Source organism: Lipotes vexillifer, unplaced genomic scaffold (assembly GCF_000442215.2).
Source record: "Lipotes vexillifer unplaced genomic scaffold, Lipotes_vexillifer_v1.1 scaffold712, whole genome shotgun sequence".
Classification (NCBI taxonomy): domain Eukaryota; kingdom Metazoa; phylum Chordata; class Mammalia; order Artiodactyla; family Lipotidae; genus Lipotes; species Lipotes vexillifer.
The window spans coordinates 139,232-157,965 of NW_006775660.1; the positions used below are offsets into that span (position 1 = coordinate 139,232).

Sequence of the window (18,734 nt, forward strand, 5' to 3'; positions counted from 1 at the left end):
CCCACAGGAGTTACAAAAGGTATTGAAGGCATACACTTCTCATTATGCAAATCTCTGTTTTTATGGGACCCAGCATGCAAGAGTCAGAGGTCCAACTGCTACAGGAGGCCAAACATTTCACTGAGCAAATACAACAGCAGGAGTTTCACCTGAAGCAGGCTGATAATCTTCCACAGGCATTCACCACCGAGGTCTCCAAAATGAGAGAACAACTTCTCAAGTATCAAAATGAATATGGTGCAGTGAAGGAAAGAGAGTTCCATAATCAGTACAGGTTGAATAGGTAAGTACATGATTCTCTGAAGCTCGCTGAAGACAGGTACAAGCAGAGCTGTTTCCACATAAATGAAATGAGCAAAATTAGACTAACTGAAGAAGGAATTTTAGGTAGAGTATGAGAGAGCAGTGTTAAAAGGACGACAAGCCTAGCTCTTTCCTTGAGTCCCTAGAACAGGCAGTCCCTGAAAAAGAAGGGTACACAACTTGCAGTAAAAAGCTCAGGTGACAGGGAGACGCTCTCAGGAAGAGGAGATCCCTGTAGTGGTTTCTGTGTGTCAGGAAAGCCGTACCCATCAGGAGCTGCAACCAAAGAACACACTCCATAGAACCAGGACTTGCCACACACTCTCCGCCTTTCCAGCCCTGGTGGTGGCCCCTTATCCTCTTGCGATATCAGATCCTATGTCTGCATGGCCAGTACCCCACAAGCACTTGCCAAACAAGCTGTATGTGAATGGAGGGTCACATCTGTTTCACTTGATTCTTCTAATACAGGAATGGGGACCACATAGTCAACCCTATTCTCCTATTACCAGACTATTCCTTAGGATCAAGGAAGAAAGTGATACCCTTTTGGAAGACACATTCACTTATCCAAATCTGGAGGATGTCATTCAGTGAACTACAGCAGAAATGTATTGCTAGAAGGGATAAATGTTATTTCTAAAATCTCCTCTAACATTCCTCCTGTGAAGAGCAAGTCAGTGAAAGGGTTTGTTCAGCAAATCACACTATTTAGACTGAATTTCAAAACAACTGCAATCCAGGTTTTGTGCTCTGTGCTGTGCCTGGGTACTGGAGAGAAAGCCAAACCACCTCTCCTAGAATTTGTTACCATTTAAGGTGACAGAACTTTCTCTGGCTATTTTTAAGAGTAGGTAGAGTTCCCTCAGAGTGAATGTAACTCAGTCCTGCCAAGAGATAAGCGAATGACTTCGGTGACCTTTGGAGGACTTTGCCCACCCTGGTTTTGAATCCTCTCTTTGGGGCCTATTATTTCAACTGGGGGAAGAAGACGACTAGCTTAATCAGGAGAATTATATTCAGGGGGAAAGAAGTCTGAGTTCTTCTTTGTCTTTCAGTCTAAACTTGTTTCAGGCTCACCAGTGAGATCTGTGAAAAGAAAGCCTACCTATTTCTGTGCTCTGTAAGCACTCTTTCAGTTGAGAAAATAATGAAATTAAAACAATTGGTGGCTGTTCATTAGTATTGAAAATATGAATGCTTGACATTTCCACAAAAGGGTAAGAGGACCATAAGTCAGTTGATATTTAAATTGTTTAAAATTTCCAAGTATTCCTGCCAAGGGGAGAAGAAAAAAAAAAAAAAAAGACCAGAACTCTTGCCTTTTAGGTATAGACAGGCAAATTGTTCATTGAGTTGCTTGGGATGGGGCTGGAGGTGGAGGACTGTACACAGTGACCTACAGTAAACAAGGACATTCAAAATTAACATTTGCAGAAATGTTTAGTGTGTATTCATGTTGGATTTGTTAACATGTAATACTGTAGCTTAAGCAAACTCCCTTGCATTCTCAAATACTAGCAGCTCAAGAATTAACAAACTTATTTTCATAAAAATAATGGTGATACCAAAAGAAATACCAGGAAAGAATTATAGGCTGTATACTTCATTGGCTTAACATATTTAACATTACATGGTATGGAAACAAATTCACTCAACACTCCCTTCCCAGGAAAAAAGTAGATATTTCCATCCCCACATAAAAATAAAGAAACTAAGCCAGGGAGGGGGGAAAAAAAAGAAAAAACACTATTCATCCAAATATTCAGATGATATTTTTCAAATCAGCACAACAAAATCTCATTTTATTCAGAGCCTGAATAACAGAAGCCCAAATAACTAGCACTCCCCCACCCCAGCATCTTCAGGAACTTCTGACTCACTGGCAGCTACTAAGAACAATATACTGTTCACATATGCTAGAGAAGAGATATTCTTCTATAAGTTGGTTGATTTTCTTACGTTTTCACATAATATAAACTCCTATTAAATGCTAATGCTGAGCATAATTACATGACTGGTTAATAATTAAATCTGTTACAACAGTTCCTGGTTTTGGATTAATATTCATAGATGATCTCTTGATAAATATGCAGTTCAGGAAAGAATATGTAACCTACTTAAATAAATTAAGTAAATACATTACAAATAAGTAATGAAGTCATTAAATAAATACTGTTGAGAACTTATTTTAGAAACAAAGTAGAAGTCATTATCTTTCCAAAAACTTTCCCTGAAAAGACTTTTCAGTATTCTTTTCAAGGTTTTCCTTGCCTTCACTTTGTTACGTTTTGGGGGCTTCCCTGCTTACTAGTTAAGTCCTGAGATTCGGACGGCAAATCAGTTGTGTCTCTCATGCTAAATCTGATATATTCTGACAAGTCTCCGTTAGCTGGGGAAACAGGGCCATGGTCGGTCAGTGCTGTCTGTCATGGGTGTGGACGTGGAGAGGGGGACACATGTGCTGCACGTGTGCAGGACTATCACAGTGTGACCGTGGCCTTCGTAACTATTTCCTCTGCCATAGCTGCTTCCCTGTTGGTGCTCACCCAGGGGTTTAGCAGTCATTTTCCATTCTTAGTCCAACAGTAACAGCAAAATTGGAACCAAGAAACAAACAGATCTGGTAAGAAAGGAACAGAGGGATTATTTTAGTGATGCCTCTGGAATTCCAGAAAGTTAGAATATGACAGAGGGCCATACAGTGCATCAGGATTAGTAGTAAGGAAAAACTCACAGCTGGAGCAGATTTTACCTTCTAAACATTAAAAAAAATAAACACCAAACCTTTCCTGCTCCCCCTGTGCCAACCAAGAACAGAGCGAGCTTAGAACAGGTTTTGCAGCGTATAGTCCTCACAACTGAGAGAGAAACACCCGAGATACACGTTTACAAGGCAGATCCAACCCTACAACTAACGATTCCACTTTCTGTCCGGGCCTCCCCACTCAAGGCAAGGTTTGAATTGCTTACGGACTTCCTGTGTGATTCTGAGTCGTGTCAGAGATTGAGAACTGTGGGTCCACAGAGCGGTCCTCAGCACTGACTACTCTAAGAATCACCTGAGGCTTCTCTCAGTGGCCACTCAGTCTGTGCTCCAGCACCTCCAGCGATGGGGGCCCACAGCAGCCCAGCCAAGCCCAGCCCAGTCCAGCTTTGGGCAGCCTGACTCTTAGATGGCTTTCGCTTGTATTCGTTTAGAAATCTCCCTTCTTATAACTTCCACCCATTCAGGCTGGTTCTGCTCCTGATGTGGATGATGCCTGTCCGCACTTGGCAGCACACAGGGCTTCCAGCAGTCCCTGTTCACCCACAAGTCCTTAAAACCAAAACCCTTTGATGACATGGTTTCAGTTTGGACTCCTGCTGTAGAAAAGTAATGAATCCTGAGGAGCTCTGACACTGAACCACCCCTGAGTCAGAAAAGCTGAAAATGTCAGATGTAGATTTTAATGTCAGTTTGAAAGTTTACAGGTTTATGTATATCAAGAGGCACACGTACAATAACGTTTTTTCATCGCAGTAATGCCACGCAAAAATGAGAACCCAAAAGGAGAAAACAGACAATGCATAAAGATGTTTATTACATTACTATTTATAAAAGCAAAAAATCTAAAGCAATCTAACTTCTAAAAAATAGTGGAATATTTCAATAGCAATGTATTCCAGAGGGAGCTTGATACTGAAAAGCACCCTGGAGTCAGATAGAGCTGGGTTTGATAGTCACTTCAGCCTTGACAGGTGAATTTGGAAGAGGTGCCTAACTCCTCAGTTTCTCCATTTGTACATTGAAGGTAACAATAGCCACTTAGAAAGGATCTGCAGTTTAGAAATGATGTTTGTGAAGACCGTGGCATACAGTAGGTTCAGTATATATTAGATAATATCAATATTAAGGATTATTTTATTATGGTACATCCACCCACTAGAAAACCTTGAAACTAGCTATTAAACTATTAATTATGAAGTCCGTTTTGCAACTTGGGAAACTATTTTAATTACACGTTAGGTAAAAATGGATTCAATAATATATACATATTTAATATAATTTCATTAAAATATACAAGGAAAATAAAAATGATCAATTGTGGTATGAGAGGGGTGGGATTATGAATGATGTATTTCTATAAATAAAAGTATACATCTTTTAAAGGAAAAAAGTCAATGTTTCTTAACAAAAAAGAAAAAATCAGATGGCTTCACAGGCGAATTCTATCAAACATTTATAGAAGAGCTAATACCAATCCTTCTCAAACTCTTCCAGAAAACTGCAGAGGGAGGAACACTCCCAAATTCATTTTACGAAGCCACCATCACCCTGATACCAAAACCAGAAAAAGATATCACAAAAAAAGAAAATTATAGACCAATATCACTGATGAACACAGATGCAAAAATCCTGAACAAAATACTAGCAAACAGAATCCAAAAACATATTAAAAGGATCATACATCATGATTAAGTGGGATTTATCCCAGGGATGCAAGGTTTCTTCAATATATGCAAATCAATCAATGTGATACACCATATTAACAACTTGAAGAATAAAACCCATATGATCATCTCAACAGATGCAGACAAAGCTTTTGACAAAATTCAGCACTGATTTATGATAAAAACTCTCCAGAAAAGGGGCATAGAGGGAACCTACCTCAACATAATAAAGGCTATATATGACAAACCCACAGCAAACATCATACTCAATGGTTAAAAACTGAAAGCATTTCCACTAAGATCAGGAACAAGACAAGGATGTCCACTCTCGTCACTCTTATTCAACATACTTTTGGAAGTCCTAGCCACAGCAATCAGAGAAGAAAAAGAAATAAAAGGAATACAAATTGGAAAAAGTAAAACTGTCACTGTTTGCAGATGACATGATACTATACACAGAAAATCCTAAAGATGCCACCAGAAAACTACTAGAACTAATCAATGAATTTGGTAAGGTTGCAGGATACAAAATTAATGCACAGAAATTTCTGGCATTCCTATACACTACCAATGAAAAATCAGAAAGAGAAATTAAGAAAACAATCCCATTTACTATGGCAACAAAAAGAATAAAATACCTAGGAATAAACCTCCCTAAGGAGGCGAAAGACTTGTACTCAGAAAACTATAAAACACTGATGAAAGGAATCAAAGATGACATAGAGATGGAGAAATATACTACGTTCTTGGATTGGAAGAATCAATAGTGTGAAAATGACTATACTACCCAAAGCAATCTACAGATCCAGTGCAATCCCTATCAAACTACCAGTGGCATTCTTCACAGAATTAGAACAAAAAAATTTACAATTTGTGTGGAAACACAAAAGACCCTGAATGGCCAAAGCAATCTTAAGAAAAATGGAGCTGGAGGAATCAGGCTTTCTGACTTCAAACTATACTACAAAGCTATAGTAATCAAGACAGTACGGTCCTGACACCAAAACAGAAATATAGATCAATAGTACAGGATAGAAAGCCTAGAGATAAACCTACACACATATGGTCACCTAATTTACGACAAAGGAGGCAAGAACATACAATGGAGAAAAGACAGCCTCTTCAATAAGTGGTGCTGGGAAAACTGGACAGCTACATGTAAAAGAATGAAATTAGAACATTCTCTAACACCATACACAAAAATAAACTCCAAATGGATTAAGACCTAAATGTAAGACCAGACACTATAAAACTCTTAGAGGAAAACACAGGAAAAACACTCTTTGTTTGCCCAGCAAAGGAAACCATAAACAAGATGAAAAGACATCCCTCAGAATGGGAGAAAATATTTGCAAATGAAACAACAAAGGATTAATCTCCAAAATATACAAACAGCTCATGGAACTCAATATCAACGAAACAAACAATTCCATTTAAAAAATGGGCGGGGGCTTCCCTGGTGGCGCAGTGCTTGAGAGTCCGCCTGCTGATGCAGGAGACGCGGGTTCGTGCCCCGTTTCGGGAAGATCCCACATGCCGCGGAGCGGCTGGGCCCGTGAGCCATGGCCACTGAGCCTGCGCGTCCGGAGCCTGTGCTCCGCAAATGGGAGAGGCCACAACAGTGAGAGGCCCGCATAACGCAAGGAAAAAAAAAAAAAAAAAAAAAAAAAATGGGCGGAAGACCTAAATAGACATTTCACCAAAGAAGACATACAGATGGCCAAGAGGCACATGAAAAGATGCTCAACATCACTAATCATTAGAGAAATGCAACTCAAAACTACAATGAGGTATCACCTCACACAGGTCACAATGGCCATTATCAAAAAAATCTAGAAACAATAAATGCTGGAAAGGGTGTGGTGAAAAGTGAACCCCCCTGCTCTGTTGGTGGGAATGTAAATTGATACAGCCACTATGCAGAACAGTATGGAGCTTCCTTAAAAAACTAAAAATAGAACTACCATATGACCCAGAAATCCCACTCCTGGGCATATACCCTGAGAAAACTATAATTCAAAGAGAGACATGTACCACAATGTTCACTGAAGCACTATTTACAATAGCCAGGACATGGAACCAACCTAAATGTCCATCGAAAGATGAATCAATAACGAAGATGTGGCACATATATACAATGGAATATTAGCCATAAAAAGAAACGCAATTGAGTTATTTGTAGTGAGGTGGATGGACCTAGAGTCTGTCATACAGAGTGAAGTAAGTCAGAAAGAGAAAAACAAATACCATATGCTAACACATATATATGGAATCTAAAAAAAAATAATAAATAATAATAATGGCACTGATGCACTGATGAACCTACTGGCAGGGCAGGAATAAATATGTAGACATAGAGAATGGACTTGAGGACCCGGGGCAGGGGAGGGGGAAGCTGGGGCGAAGTGAGAGTAGCATTGACATATATACACTATCGAATGTAAAATAGTTAGCTAGTGGGAAGCAGCTGCATAGCACAGGGAGATCAGCTCCGTGCTTTGCGATGACCTAGAGAGGTGCGATAGGGAGGCTCAAGAGCAAGCAGATATGGGGATATATGTATGCATATGGCTGATTCACTTGGTTGTACAACAGAAACTAACACAGTATTATGAAGCAATTACACTCCAATAAAGATTAAAAAAAGAGAGAGAGAGAAAACGGATGATAGAAATGTAATTTAAAATGTCCTAAAGAATTATCCATTTTATGTTTGTTTAAGAAAATATCATTTTATATTTAAAGAAAAGACTGTAAGTCTTGTGGGAGAGTTTCACATCATCATTTTGAAACTCAGGGACGCTCAGGTGGTCTTTACAATCCAGAGATGGCAGCACACTACCACCCCCTGGTGGCAACACGGCTGAGGTGTAGGATCAACAGCTTGGAAGTAAAATAGCAATTTATACGCAAGCTCTAAAAGGAAAGGTGTAAGGGTTCAAAACTCTGAAAAACTTCAACTTCAGCCTGTGGTCCACACAACTAACCTATATTAAATTCCATGTGGTGCACACTTATTACACAAATGTTAATTTACTTTATTGCAAATACAATTTCATAAAAATAAACCTGGTATGCATGCATCTTTAGACCTACTGGCTAGTGGGATCTGATAATTTGATGAAAGCAGTAGAGGCTGTAGCAGTAATCCAGGCAGGTACTAGTTTATTGCAAATAAAAGAAAAAATCCAGAGCCTGCCTGAAGGAACTTGAGTCTGGGGGGCAGTTCGTGCTCCCAAGCACTTACAATATGATGAGAGAACTGCTTTGATGGGTGTGTGTACAGTGTTGAGGCAGGACTGGGGAGGGAGCACCTAAATGGGCCTGTGGGACTCAGTGAAGCCATCACAAAGGATGGACACCAGGTCTGGCAAACACACCTGGGAGTGCATTCTGAGAAGAGAAAATAGAAAGTTATTACTGTGGAAATAGTTTACTTTTTTGTACTTTGTCAAAGTTGTTTTTGTTTTGCAGCTTAATGGAAGAGAAAAGCCTCATAATAAAGGAATTCGAGAAGATACCTAAGCCAGGAGTAAGTCTTAGATGATCTAGACTTTGTTAAATACAGCTGGATTGAAACATCCCTTTTGATAAATATTAACGTTTATCACAACAACCATCCCTGAAACATTTGAAAGACCCAGAAATCTTAACAATGGATGGTGCTGAAAGGAATATCTGCATAACTTTTACAGTAAACATAAGTGGTGCCTATTATAGGATTTAGCTATTTGGCATCTAATTCAGGTTATGTTTAGTTGGACAATATCTGCTTTGTTTTCAGAAGAAAAAACGGTTGGCACTTAAAAACATTATTTTTGCTATAGCTATTACTCTCATAGCTTCCTGACTGTCTCAAGCTTATTACAAGAAATTTTTATAAAGGTGCATCACTTATTAATTCCTGCCTAACAAACTGCCCCAAAACAGTGGTTTAAAACAACAGCCATTTCTTATTTTCCTCAGTTCTGAATTCTTCTGGTCTGAGCTGGCTCATTTGGGGCTGGAAGGCCTAGGATGGCTTCATTCATATGCCAGCCAGTTGGGCCGCTAGTTGGTCTAAGGTCACAGGTCACTAGTTACTCTCATGACGGTGGAAGTGTTTCCAGTCTCAGGAAAGAGACAGACAGTCTCAAGAGAGGGCAAACCCCAACTCACGCACTTTTCAAGCCTCTGCTTAAATCACTGTTGGTAACATCACATTGGTCCAAGCAAGTCGCATGGTCACATCTAGAATCAATGGGGAGAGAAATAGGTCCTACCTCTTAATGGGAATAAGGACAAAGACATATTGCAAAGAGGCATGCAAACAAGAATAGGAGGAATTTATGTCCCTTTTTTTGCAATCTGTCATAGAAAGTAAATACAGAGATCATCACACTTTGCATTGCTTTCACCTTCTAAATGGTTATATTTAAAAAGTATGTTGTTGGTGGTCTAATTCCAAGGCATAGAGTAAAATGCCTTTACTCTATATGCATAGAGTAAAATGCTATAATATATATGAGTATGAATATATTAATACATATTATATATTAATATAATTATGTATATATTATATACTAGTACAGAAGTATTCCTAACCATCATTTTCAACACAGATTCTGTGGGAAAAAGCATTGTGAATTTTAGTTCCTGACCATAGGATCACCAATTTTACCCTCGAAGCCACGGTGGAGGAGGACGAGGGTGATATGCAGAAAGGCCAGAGCAGGCTAAATGGATCCTTCCACTTAGTCATTAGTAATGTGTGGACCTTCTGAGTATGAGAAGGCTTCTCTCTCACAAGTCAGACACTCCCCAGAAAATCAGTCATGGGAAACAAAGACCTGTTAGTAGTCTGGGGCAGAGGGCATTTGGGGATAATGTGCCTGAGTTAGAGAAGTGGTATTAATAAGAGAGCAGGGGATTAAGGAGTGCCAAGTATAAGGTATTCCAAATATGAACTTCCTAATCTTTAATTCTCATGTGTGACTCAGGAAAACCATAAACCTGATATTCAAAGATTATTTGCATCTGGTGTTGCCAAATCACCAAGCTACTAGAAAAAAGCCTGGAAATTTTTACTAATGCTTTTTGGTATGAAATAAATATGAACTCAGAAAAAGGAAACACTTAAAATGTAGGAAGATAAAAAAGAGCATTAATTTTAAAATGAGTTCAAATCTAACGTGAAATGTTTAACACACGCAGTATAATTGCCATGCCTTTATTGAAGAGGTCAGAAATCATAAGTTGCATTTAACTTTGCAAGAAATCATTCATGAATCTCCAAACAAATATAATCAAAATGGTGAGTAAAATTATTTTTAATTTGATTTTTAGGGAGACGAATGTTTGCTCAGACTCTGTATAATCTGATAATTTTCATGACTTTTAAAGGAAATGGAGAAGATGAGAGTATTGAGAGAAAGCACTGAAGAATTACGTAAGGAAGTAATGCAGAAGAAATTAGAAATTAAAAATTTACGGGAAGATTTGACATCCAAGCAAAAGCAATTACTAAAGGGGCAGAAGGAACTAGAAGAATTGTTCGAATATCAGGTCACCTTAAAGGTATGTTACTCACAGCTCATAACTATTTAAACATTGTGCCTGCAAGGACATAAAGGTGCATGGGTATGAAGATTGACTGCAAATGTTTGACAAAGACCAAAACACACACACTGAAACGTTCTGCGTTGTGACTGACTCTATCAGACTAAACCTGGGCTCTGGGAATTCACAAAAGACTCTGGAGTGTTTGGTAGCATCACTCTAAATTGGAGTCCTGACCTGGGGAAAAGGCCTCTCTAAACCTCACCAAGCATTTTTCAATACTGGAAATGAGTGTCACAAACATAATCACTTCCTTCAAGAGCAAGCAAATGTTCTAACCTCTTTTGTCTACTGTTATTACTGCATCCTTCTTTGTCTGTCTGATTCCACTTCACTTCCCTCTCACCGTGAAAGTGATACAGGGCCTGCATGTATGTTATAGGAGATAATTAAATTTCATTTTATTTTGAAACCTTTGTATAATAGGTCTCAAAACAATCGAAGTAACCTAGACTTATGTCTTAAAACTACATCTGAGACACCTTGGCTTAGAGGACAGTTATGATTCACTTTGACCTCCTTTTCCTTAAGAGTCAGAGCAGTCGGCCAAGACGTACCCAGCTGCCACCCGGAACACAGGCACTGAGCACAGGTGGATTTACAATGAACCCAATGAAACTAAGGCTTCACATGCACGAACCACTGCCAAGGCCCTGAGCCTAATTATCATTTATAACTTTTGATTCTTTTTCTTAAAAAGAGCTCCCCAGGACTTCCCTGGTGGCACAGTGGTTAAGAATCCACCTGCCAAGGCAGGGAACACGTGTTCGAGCCCTGGTCCGGGAAGATCCCACATGCCACAGAGCAACTAAGCCCGCGTGCCACAACTACTGAGCCTGCGCTCTAGAGCCCGCGAGCCACAGCTACTGAGCCCACGTGTCTGGAGCCCATGCTCTGCAACAAAGACAAGCCACCGCAATGAGAGGCCCACGCACCACAACGAAGCCCGCTGACCGCAACTAGAGCAAGCCTCTGCGCAGCAACGAAGACCCCACGCAGCCATAAATAAATAAATAAATTTATAAATAAATACATAATACTTAAAAAAAAAAAAAGAGCTCCTCAAATTGTACAGGTTTCAGCCTCACAAAATTTAGATCTGCCTCAAGACTGAGCAAGGTCCCAGGGAGAAATGCACCACACTGCAGGGATGTCCTCAACCCCCAAGCATCTGTGTTACGACAGACCCCAAAGTCCAGTGTGATCCTCAGGCAGGAAGGGGTTCTTCCACAACCCCTGCCAGGTACATAAGATTCTTGAGGTTAAAAGTGAATCCTCCGCGAATCCACAGAGCACAGTGCAAAGTGGCGTGAGACAAAACTAGCTTCTGATCTTGGCCTTGCTACTTACAAGCTGTGTGAGTTTGGGAAAATTATGTACCTTCACTTAGCCTCGGTCTTAGGCAGGGTTCCCTAGAAGCAGAGATTAAGACAAGTATTCACTGAGCAGGAGCTCTAAGGAGAATCCCATAGGGTAGCGAGGGAAACAGCCTAGAGGTGGGGTTCGAAGCCGGCCCAAAATATGGTTTCAGGAAAACCCTCCTGGCAACCTGATGCCATGAATTGCACTGCAGAGGTTGCTCCACCCTGAGGAAGAGGGATGGGCTGCTATATCTCCACATGGGTCACAGCCTGCTCCCCTCCACCTTCCACTCCCCATCCCCCGACAGGGCACCTCTGCCAGCCATGGCAATCCTGTGGAGAGAACAAGCATGAGTGGTCAGCAGCCTCTGCAACCTCTGAGGGATGGGTGTACCTCCATAAAGGGAATCTACGCAGAGCGCCCAGAGGATGTGTTACACTCAGCTCCTCTTTAAAATGATAACAACCATTACCATCTTGTAAGGTCATTATGAATATTAAATGGAATAATTAAAGCACACTGCATAGTACAGGACAGATAGTAAGAATTCTACACCTCGTAGTTCTTTTCTCTTTCCTGTTTAATTTGCTTGACTGCTTCTGGTCCAAGACTACATAATTTAACATGGTTCCATTTCTTTACTAGGATGAAGTGGTCCACCATCAATCCATTCCTGTACAAATTGGAAAAGAGATAGAAAAAACAACACGCAAAAAAGTGTATGGCTTAATTTTATTTTTTATCCCTCCCAGCCCACGCTCCCCCAAGTTATGTGTGCATGCTAAAACAAGAATATTAACCACTGAACACATCAAATTACTGTTATAATTTTAGAAATATCTGCATTTGGCCCTGTCTAGGTTGTATATATCAAGTTCTGCAGGAGAATGCAGTGCAGCACATTACTGTCATTCCTAGCATTTATGTCTTAATTTTGGGACAATATTCTCTTTCCAATTTTATATCATATCTCTATGGAGAACACCAACTGACTTTAACAGATCTGTGTATGGAATAAATTATTGGAACTGTGTAGAATTTCATGGTCTAGATATATGTTGGCCAGCCAGACGCCTAAAGCCCAAGTGACAGTAACTCTTCACTTGCCAGCTATTCACGTAAGACCCCCAAGCATTCAGAGTAGATTTGGAGGCAGAGGAATTCTCAAGGTTTAGAGGAACTGAAAAGGATAAAGATAAGTGAAGATACAAAAATCTGGAGAAGTACTGATTGCTCTGGTGACTGATCTTAAAAGAAGAGAGAAAAAAAGCAGCAGACACTAGTAATGTTTCTAAAAGCCAAGCCCACTAGCACCAAAGTTGAGAAATTTACCTCAATTCAGGGAGGCTGGTCAGGTTGAGGGTAGAATCCCAGGAGACGGTAGCAGTGGGGATCTGGGGAGAAAGTGGGGAGGCTGGACAAATTCCTGCCCTCAGCGGCACTCAGTGGAGATATCCCCTCAGTCCCACTCATCTGTCATCTTCACCCCACTTCTGAGATCACTGAATTTGTGACTAGCCCTTCTGTTGCCTGGTCAGAAAGTAAAAATAGGTAGACAGCCTGGGCTCAAAATAAGGCAAACTCATGTATGTGTTGTGTACATATGTATATGTGTATGTATGTATCCCTCACAGAGAAATGGAAAAGAAAAAACTGGTCGTGGAATCTGAACTCAAAGAGCTAAATGACTCCCTAAAGAAAGTTGAAACCAAAATTAATGCTGTAATGGAAGAAAAGGAGGACATAATAAAGGAAGTTGAAGGCAAACGAGCCTTGCTTGAAATTAAAGAACGAGAGTATAACCAGTTGGTCAAGCTACTGGAATTAACCAGAGAGAATGAAGCAACTTCACTAACTGAAAGGTTAGTTATATTAATGTGTTTCTGTCATCTAAATTTTCTTCAATTTATATTTGAGGATTCAAAACATAATCTCAAACATTTATATTGATTCAATAGACATTTTTATAGAATTTTACATTTTTACCATTAATAAAAATATATTATTAAATAAAGCATTTCAAAGTATTTCTCCATCCTTTATTCTTCACTGCCCTCAATTTCCTGTGCCCAAAAACTTAAGGACACAATCTATCGCATTTTTTTCAGTTTCTAAAACGTGCCTCTGGGAAATTATATCACTGGAGTATGCTATAATTGAGGGATTTTTTTCCCTGAAAATTATTGTATTCTGAGGTAATCATGATTTTTTCCTAATGGAAGCAATTTTGTGGTGTGAGTCTCTGGCAGAGTGTTAATTTCCATTTTTAAGCAAAATTTCAGGGAGACTAGGAACTTCTGCCTCTGCCAATTTGCTCTTCTGTTTGGGTTTTTTTTAGTGGCTGTGACTCTGACAAGAGCTTGCAAACAGAATTGCTTTGGGCATTACTTACAATTTGATTCTAGCATGAAAATAGTTCTGTATGCACCTGCTGAGCACACTGTCTTGAAAAACATGAAGGGCAGTTGATGACAAATCACTTTCATATTCTCTTTTTACCTGGAACAGAGGGATCTTGGATCTCAATTTACGAAACTGTCTCACGGACAAGCAAAACTACCATGATGAACTTTCTCGTAAGCAGAGAGAGAAAGAGCGAGATTTTCGAAATTTAAAAAAAATGGAGCTACTCTTGAAAGTGTCCTGGGATGCACTCACTCAAACTCAAGCACTGCATCAAAGGCTTCTGTTAGAGGTGGGTGCTAAACACCACTATCGGGTTTGTAAGCTCTGTGACGTCTTTTTGTTTTTTGGGTGTTTTTTTTTTTTTTTTTTTTTTTTTTTTGCGGTACGCGGGCCTCTCACTGTTGTGACCTCTCCCGTTGCGGAGCACAGGCTCCGGACGCGCAGGCTCAGCGGCCATGGCTCACGGGCCCAGCCGCTCCACGGCATGTGGGATCCTCCCGGACCAGGACACGAACCCATTGCATCGGCAGGCGGACTCTCAACCACTGCACCACCAGGGAAGCCCTGTTTTGGGGGTTTTTTTGTTTGGTTTTTTTTTTTTTTTTTCTTTGGGCCGCGCTGGTACGGCTTGTGGGATCTTAGTTCCCCAGCCAGAGACTGAACTCAGGCCCTTGGCAGTAAGAGCGCAGAGTCCTAACCACTGGACCGCCAGGGAGTTCCCTCAGTGCTGTCTTTTTTAAGCAAAAATATTTCAAGAATTTGTTTTTGCTGTCAATAAAGAGGGAAAGGAAAAGAACAGAGAAAAGATAACTTTAAAATGGATTAAACCTGTTATAGAGGCTCTGTCTTATAGCATGTTTCAACCTTTTCGTTAGCCCAAGATTAGAGAAATGTCTTATTGGGATCAAGCATCAGCCTGGCCAGGGGAGGCAGTTTGGCCATCCGGCTCTGGAAGAGCTAACGGGTTCATTACAGGGTAGGACCAAGTGGGCCACTATATTTGAAGGAGCTGAAAGAGTCAGATCCAGAATGGGGTCACTGTAGACTACAATAGTCAGAAACAAGATCAGATCATGTAAATATAGATGGACAGTCAGCCTGTACCTCCAATTAGTCAAGGGCCATCAGAACCCAATGTCTGGCTACCTGGATAATTTTGTGCAGTATCAGAGATGTACTACAACCAGAGAATGCTCAGTATAGCTGTTACTTTCTTACTACCTCTGCGCTCCCAAATGGAGGGGTTTTGGTCCTGTTGCCTCTGATTCCCTCCTCTCTCACGTGGTACTCCCTGTGCTAATCAACCAAGCAGTGCTAAAAGGCAGTGGATTGTTGAGAGGGCTGCACCCCTGTGCCCAGGCCTTAGCCAGTGCTTCCTTTGGTGAAAATGAGATCAATCTCTGAGATTAAGCAGCTGGGGGTACAGAAATCATACCTGTTTTCTTCAGGATTGTCATGGTCCGTGACCTTATGGAGGTTCACGACCTCAGAAATGTAAACAGGAGCTTCCAGCTATGGTAGACACTTCTGATCCTAACCTATAAGCCTAATGCTCTTCTCCTTCTGGGAATATGGAAGGTTTATACTTCCTTGCACCCTCTGTCACTGAGCAGGGTCATACGATTGGTTCTGGCCAATGGATTGTGGGCAGAAATGACACATGTTCCTTCCATCCTGGAGCAGTGTGAGACCCTCTAGCTCTTTCCCCCATCCCGTGGCCACTGTGGAAGTACATGATGACATGGAAGTGCTGTAAATGGAAGCATCCCAGGAATGCTGAGCCAACTGTGGTCGTGGAGAATCACCTTGACTGGCCACAGGCTTTGTCAGAGCAAGAAATAAGCTTTCATGCTTTTGAGCCATGATAGTTGGGCTTGTTTCTTTAGCATAACCTAGCCTATCCTGATTGAAAGACCAAGATTTAGCAAAGTGTGAAAATAACTGGTTAGAGTTATGAGTGTTCTAAATGACTAGGTCTTGGTCTTGCTGTCAGATGGCACTCATAGACCTTTTTTCCTATCTCAATGGGGCAAAATGTGCTTTTCACAATTTTGCAAAACAAATAGAACAGTTACTTGTTATTATTAAATAAAACAACAGTATTTATCTTTCTCATCTACTTTTAATTGTTTTATTAAAATTCCTGAATGTAGATTGATTCTTTTATGACAGTGAAATATTTTAAACTATAGAAATGCTTTTTTCCATAAAAGTTTACATTGTCTGATATTAGTACAATCAACCATTACACTAGTTTTTTTGTTGTTGTTAGATTTTGCATGATTATTTCCTTATCCATCCATTTACTTTCATTCTCTCTTTGTCCTCATCTAGGTGTGTCTTTCATACACAGGATATACTTTTTAATATCTAGTCTGAAAACTTATCCCTTTCAGTTCTTGTATTTAGTCCAAAAACGTTTAATGTAATTATGGATACACTTGGGCTTATGTCTACCGTATTACTATTGCTTTTTCTTTGTCCCATCTATTGTATGTCTCATTTTCTCTCCTATCTTTTCTTCTTTTGGGTTAATCAAAAAGATGAATTGTTCAACTTCTATTTTCTATTGTTCTATTTTCCCCATTTTTTTTTTTTTTTTTTTTCCCGGTACGCGGGCTTCTCACTGTTGTGGCCTCTCCCGCTGTGGAGCACAGGCTCCGGACGCGCAGGCTCAGCGGCCGTGGCTCACGGGCCCAGCCGCTCTGTGGCATGTGGGATCTTCCTGGACCGGGGCACGAACCCGTGTCCCCTGCATCGGCAGGTGGACTCTCAACCACTGCGCCACCAGGGAAGCCCCTATTTTCCCCATTTTTGATATGCATTAGTTTTGCATTCTCTTTCCATCCCTTGAGTGGTTATCCTAAAGATTACACCATTCATCCTTAACTTATTAGAGTCCAGTAAAAATTCTTTTACTACTTCCTGGATAATGCTATAGAAACTTTGAAGACTTTAACTCTATTTACCTTTGCAACTCTCATATGTTCACATATATTTTTTAAATCCAACTTTTCAAATTATTCTTACTTGAAGTATTGGCTTACTACAAGCTATTCCATTTTAGCCCAAAGCCTTTCACATTAGGATGTTAAGTTGGAACTTTGGGTAAACACAGACCTTCTGGTACTCCACCTCAATCACGGTGAGATTTACAGTGATTAGAAGCTAAAACATTTCTTCGAAGACCTAGTGGAATCCTAGATGTGATGAGTAGGAAGCTCTTAAGAGCAGCAAATGTTGTTTTTATTGATAATACAATCGCTGTTTATTGACCAAATAACCATAAGTAAGATTTCTTTAAACAATAATAGGAAAAAAATTATCATTGCCTTTAGTAATCTATTGTGGTGATTCCAGTAGTAAGTAAAGTCAGTCTGTTAACTATTTGCTAATGCTGACTCAACAAAACATTCACCTTAAAAGTAAAAAGATAAATAGAAGCAGTAAGATAATTTGTCACTTAGAGAAATACCTATTAGTGATCTCAAAAGCAGTTATACACTGATAAAAGTCACAATATTGGTTCTAAACTATGACACACCCTAAACAGAATTAAGTTGGTCTCTACCAGAAAATCTCAATTAAATAAAATAGAAGGGGTACATAAACATAATATAAAATGTAATTCTGCCATTTATACTTCCAGTTAAGATATGAAATATTGCAGTAGACCATGGTTCCTGTCATAGTAGCCAGAAAAAATGGATAAACTAAAAATCAGATATTTTAAAAAGACATATGAGAGTTGTGGGAAGTAAATTCTAAAACAGCATAAACACTTCGTAGGTGAACAGAGACAGGTAGGCTTTTTCCTCCCTGAAGCATTTGCCAAGTCTAGGCATGGGCAGGTAGAAGATGGGCCTCCCAAGAAATAACAAAGCTGGAGGCATAACCCTCCCAGACTTCAGACAATACTACAAAGCTATGGCAATCAAAACAACATGGTACTGGCATAAAAACAGATATATAGATCAATGGAACAGAATAGAGAGCCCAGAAATAAACCCACACATATTCAGTCAGTTAATTTTCAGCAAAGGAGGCAATAATATACAATGGAGAAAAAACAGTCTCTTCAGCAAGTGGTGTTGGGAAAGCTGGACAGCCTCATGTAAATCAATGATATTAGGACACTGCCTGACACCATACACAAAAATAAACTCAAAATGACTTAAAGACTTAAATATAAGACATGAAACGATAAAAATTCTAGAAGAAAACATAATCCTCCTGCCAATGCAGGGGACACGGGTTCGAGCCCTGGTCCGGGAAGATCCCACATGCTGCGGAGCAACTAAGCCTGTGTGCCACAACTACTGAGCCTGCGCTCCAGAGCTGGCGAGCCACAACTGCTGAAGCCTGTGTACCTAGAGCCCGTGCTCCGCAACAAGAGAAGCCACCACAACGAGAAGCCCGCGCACTGCAACGAAGAGTAACCCCTGCTCACCGCAACTAGAGAAAGCCCATGTGCAGCAACGAAGACCCAATGCAGCCAAAAATAAATAAATAAAAATAAATTTAAAAAAAAAGAACACATAGGCAAAACATTCTCTAACATAAATTCTCTGGGGTCAGTCTCCCAAGGCAATAGAAATAAAAGCATAAATAAACAAAGGGAATCTAATCAA

General features: G+C 40.1%; 1 protein-coding gene across 1 annotated transcript in view; it reads left to right on the top strand.

Annotated features, from left to right (window-relative positions):
• CCDC146 (coiled-coil domain containing 146) overlaps positions 1-18,734 on the top strand; it is a 140,591-nt gene that overhangs the window by 93,688 nt on the left and 28,169 nt on the right. Inside the window, exons 4-9 of the mRNA XM_007450083.1 lie at positions 74-283; positions 8,212-8,269; positions 10,120-10,293; positions 12,343-12,416; positions 13,332-13,559; positions 14,206-14,392. Of these exons, the coding sequence (XP_007450145.1) occupies positions 74-283; positions 8,212-8,269; positions 10,120-10,293; positions 12,343-12,416; positions 13,332-13,559; positions 14,206-14,392 (931 nt within the window). The remainder of the gene's footprint in view (positions 1-73; positions 284-8,211; positions 8,270-10,119; positions 10,294-12,342; positions 12,417-13,331; positions 13,560-14,205; positions 14,393-18,734) is intronic.